The 4,742-nt window shown below is 41.6% G+C and overlaps 1 protein-coding gene across 1 annotated transcript; it reads right to left on the reverse strand.

Moving 5' to 3' along the window:
- Window positions 1-597: 597 nt before the first annotated feature.
- LOC136535312 (uncharacterized) lies at window positions 598-2,780 on the reverse strand. Its single transcript, XM_066527612.1, has 3 exons — window positions 2,661-2,780; window positions 1,979-2,563; window positions 598-621 (listed from the first exon to the last, which is right to left on the reverse strand). The coding sequence occupies exons 1-3, from the start codon at window positions 2,778-2,780 to the stop codon at window positions 598-600; spliced, it is 729 nt and encodes a 242-aa protein (XP_066383709.1).
- Between the last annotated feature and the right edge of the window lie 1,962 nt (window positions 2,781-4,742).

Below are 4,742 nucleotides of genomic sequence, written 5' to 3' on the forward strand. Positions count from 1 at the left end.
TAGAATGCTGTGAACGACTATAAGCAAACTCAACATGAGGCAAGCACTCTTCCCACATTTTTATGTTCTTTTTCAAAATAGCCCTAAGCAAAGTAGATAATGTTCTATTGACAACCTCAGTTTGTCCATCATTTTGGGGATCACAAGTAGTGGAAAATAAAAGCTTAGTCCCTAGCTTAGCCCACAAAGTTCTCCAAAAATGACTAAGAAATTTTGCATCCCGATCAGAAATAATGATGTTAGGCACACCGTGCAATCGAACAATCTCACGAAAGAACAAATCAGCAACATGTGTAGCATCATCGCTCTTATGACATGGTATGAAATGTGCCATTTTAGAAAATCTGTCCACAACAACAAACACACTATCCCTCCCCTTCTTTGTTCTAGGCAGTCCTAAAACAAAGTCCATTGAAATATCTTCCCACAGTGCACTTGGAACAGGAAGAAGCATGTATAAACCATAAGGATTAAGGCGTGACTTAGCTTTCTGGCATGTTGTGCAGCGAGCAACGAACCTCTCCACGTCTCTCCTCATCTTGGGCCAAAAGAAATGACCAGCAAGGATGTCCTCTGTCTTTTTCACACCAAAATGTCCTATGAATCCTCCTCATGTGCTTCCTGCAACAACAACAAACGCATAGAGCTAGCTGGAATGCATAGCTTGTTAGCTCTAAAGACAAACCCATCGGTTAGGACGAATCTGTTCCATGTTTTTCCCTCTTGGCAATTTAGCAATACATCTTTGAAATCATTGTCATGTGCATATTGTTCCTTAATAGTTTCCAAACCAAAGATTTTAAAGTCAAGTTGTGAAAGCATGGTGTAACGTCTAGACAAAGCATCAACAATTATATTTTCCTTCCCTTTTTGTGTTTGATGACATAAGGAAAGGACTTGATGAATTCAACCCACTTAGCATGTCTACGGTTCAGTTTTGCTTGACTACGGATGTGTTTCAAAGATTCATGATCAGAATGTATGACAAACTCTTTGGGCCATAAATAATGCTGCCATGTTTCCAAAGTCTGAACTAGAGCAAGCAATTCCTTATCATAAGTCGAATAGTTCAAACTAGGGCCACTCAACTTTTCACTAAAATACGCCACAGGTTTTCCCTCTTGTAACAGCACACCACCCAACCCAATTCCACTAGCATCACATTCAAGCCCAAAGGTTTTGTTGAAATCAGGAAGTTGGAGTAAAGGTGCGTGTGTTAACTTATCTTTTAGCGTGTCGAATGCATTCCTGTGTGCTGCAGCCCAAGTGAATGCCACACCCTTCTTAGTGAGCTCATGTAGTGGGGCTGCAAGGGTGCTAAAGTCCCTCACAAAGCGGCAATAGAACCCCGCAAGTCCTAGAAAACTTCTTATTTGTGTGATTGTAGTGGGAACTGGCTAGCTATGAATTGCCTCGACCTTGGCTTGATCAACTTCAATACCCTGCGGGGTCACAACATAGCCAAGGAAAGAGACTCAATCTGTGCAAAATGTGCACTTCTCAAGATTACCAAATAATTAAGCATTATGTAAAGCATCAAAAATAGCACTGTAAATGATCAAGATGTTCCTCCAAAGTTTTGCTATATATCAGAATGTCATCAAAGTATACCACAACAAATCTACCAATGAAAGCACGTAAAACTTCATTCATTAATCTCATGAAAGTGCTGGGTGCATTAGTGAGGCCAAAAGGCATGACTAACCACTCATATAGACCGAACTTGGTTTTAAATGTTGTTTTCCATTCATCTCCTAACTTCATGCGAATCTTGGTTGTAACCACTACGCAAATCAATTTTAGAGAACACAATTGAGCCGCTCAATTCATCAATCATATCATCTAGCCTAGGAATTGGATGACGATATCAAATTATGATATTATTAATCGCTCTACAATCCACACACATGCGCCAGGATCCATCTTTCTTAGGAACTAAAAGTATGGGAATAGCGCAAGGGCTAAGAGACTCACGCACATAACCTTTGTCAAGCAATTCTTGCACTTGGCGCTGTATCTCTTTAGTTTCCTCTGGGTTGGTCCTATAAGGAGCACGATTTGGCAAGGATGCCCCAGGAATGAGGTCAATCTGGTGCTCAATTCCCTGAATTGGTGGTAGTCCCGGTGGTACCTCCTTTGGGAAAACATCGGCGTACTCCTGCAAAAGGTTAGTGACAGTAGGAGGCAAAGAAATAGGAGTATCCTCAAGTGAAAACAAAGTTTCTTTGCAAACCAAAGCATAGCATATAGTATTGCAAGTATCAATCTCATCCAAATCAGATTTCATGGCAAAGTAACAAGAGCCTTTTAGCTTGATCTCATTTTTATTATGATGAACAGATTTGCTAGACTTCTTCTTATGTTTCTCAAGTTCATTAGCGACAATATGATTTTCACTAGCAATAGCTTGATTCTTAAGTTTGCTAGCTCTAGCAAGTTCATCTCTTAGAATAGCCTCAAGGGACATGGGGTGCAACACAATCTTCTTGTCATTATGCACAAAAGAGTATTGATTTGTTTTACCAAAGTGCAAGGAATCTTTTATCAAACTACCATGGTCTACCTAACAACATAGAGCATGCTTGCATAGGCACAACATCGCAGTCAATGGAATCATGATAAGAACCAATGGCAAACTCTACCCTTACCAATCGTGTTACCTCCACCTTGCCGCTGTTGTTAAGCCACTGAATGTAGTAAGGCTGCGGGTGTGATATTGTGCTCAATGAAAGCTTCTCCACCATTTCAGCACTTGCCAAGTTGTTGCAGCTTTCCTCCATCTATGATCACATGGCAAGAGTGTTCCTTGATCACACACTTGGTTTGAAACAAAGTGTGGTGCTAATTTTGTTCAGCCCTCTCCGTTTGGGCACTTAGCACCCTGCTGCACCACGAGGCTCTCATAGTGCTCAGCAGCTTCAGCCCTAAAGAAGTTGAAGTCCACCTCTGGTTAGTTTAGGACTTAGGGTTCACGATGATCGATTTCTAACCCTCGTGTTTCTGGATCTGTTGGACATACGCCATGTTTTGGGTGATCATTTTCTTGTTGTTTCTCCATTGTCCCCAGTCTAGCCTGACTTTTGGATTAAGCTTTTGGTTGTATTAGGTTTGTTCTTAACTATGTATCTCTAAAATCCTCGAGTGGTTTAGTCTTTGGAGTCATGTAATCTCCCATGTAATATTAGATCTACGAAGGTAATTGCGCTTTCCTTTTCTGATTCTTACTCTGAATCTTGGGATTAGATTCTTTTAAGGGGGAGGTTGTAACACCCCTGGTGTTACCGCCTTCGTTAGCTCAGAGGTCAAGGCCTAATAAATCCCTATGAATACATTTTTTAGTGTGTGACTTGCTTCGTGAATAAAGGAACCAATTAAGTGTTACCGATCCACTTGTCTTAGGCTTAAAAACTTTTGAATAATCCTGTGAACAAAGGTTGTTTAGGGTTTGTTTTGGAAAAAGCATGAAGAAAGTGCTTGAAAATGCCTGATAGTAATTCTAGCGAAATGAATAGTGAATGGCTTAATACTGGAAAGCAATTTTTATAAACAAAGATAAAATATAACTTGTATTTAGTATTTAGATAAGATTTAAACTACAAGTTTAGTAGATAAAAATGCAACTTTTGTTCTGGTGAATAGATGTTGTTCAATAGTATTTTTGAAAGCCCAAAACATCAAATCTGGAACTAAACTAGAACTTTTTGTTGAATTGACAAGAAATTGAACTTATGTTCAAATGCCATTTTTGGTGAATTATATTGAGTAGAATAGTTAAAAGGTGCTTAAATGTTTTGCTCCTATGTGTTGGTATGAAGCGTGGACTATTGTGTGAAATGCTTGTTGGTTGAAATTGATAAGGTTTAGACATTTTAAAAATTGTGGCAAAAGTGTTAGTGGTTGTTTAGTTCTAACTAAACCCTTTCCTTCTCTAAGTCTGAAAAGGATTGTAGATGATGCTATTTTGGCAATTAAATTCTAGCTAAAACACTTAAGCACTAGCTCCATGATTTCATAGTGTTGCCTCTATGTGAGTACTTTAGCATGGTGAAGTCCACGGATGAGTTGGAGTTGTCGAGGCATCGCAGAAATTGCACTAACTTTGTTAGAATGCACTGTCAATCTTATTTCAGGCTTCGGTCGTGCACTGGCATTCAGCGCGATGAGCTCATGTTGGCACCTCTCTATCTCCCTCGATGCTCACTCTCCGGCCATGCTCGTTGCTTGGACGAGAAGCCCTTAGTGGCTACTAGAATCTTGAACTCTTGTTTTAATCTCAACCGGGCTCTAAACGGTTGGTTTTGATGCTTCAAAATTCGTGCTTAGCACGTGTCTGCCTGTTCAGCTAGGAGTGAGTGGTCACCATGTTCGGTACATGCTATGGCTGCCTCTGGCCATGCACATGCATGGGCAGGATGATGGTGGTCGCCCTCGGCCTGGCTACGGCATGGTCCGTAGCTTGGCCACCTTCGTCTGCTGATGCCTATTCCTGGCCGATGGCCTCGGCACTCGCCCCTCGGGGGCCGCTGCCACCCTGCTGCATGGCTACCCCACCCACTGCCCTCCTTGTCTCAATCTGCGCTGATGCTCATGGCGCTATCCCATGCCCTCCGACTCACCGAGCCACTGTAGCATTTGTTCCTAGCCGCACAACCCACCTACCAAGCCTGAGCTAGATGTCGTACATAGTCTACTGCATCATGATGCCATGCTGCTGCATGTGCATGGCCCCATGTAGGCACACC

The sequence above is a fragment of the Miscanthus floridulus genome, unplaced genomic scaffold (assembly GCF_019320115.1).
Source record: "Miscanthus floridulus cultivar M001 unplaced genomic scaffold, ASM1932011v1 os_2685_1_2, whole genome shotgun sequence".
NCBI classification, from domain to species: Eukaryota; Viridiplantae; Streptophyta; class Magnoliopsida; order Poales; family Poaceae; genus Miscanthus; species Miscanthus floridulus.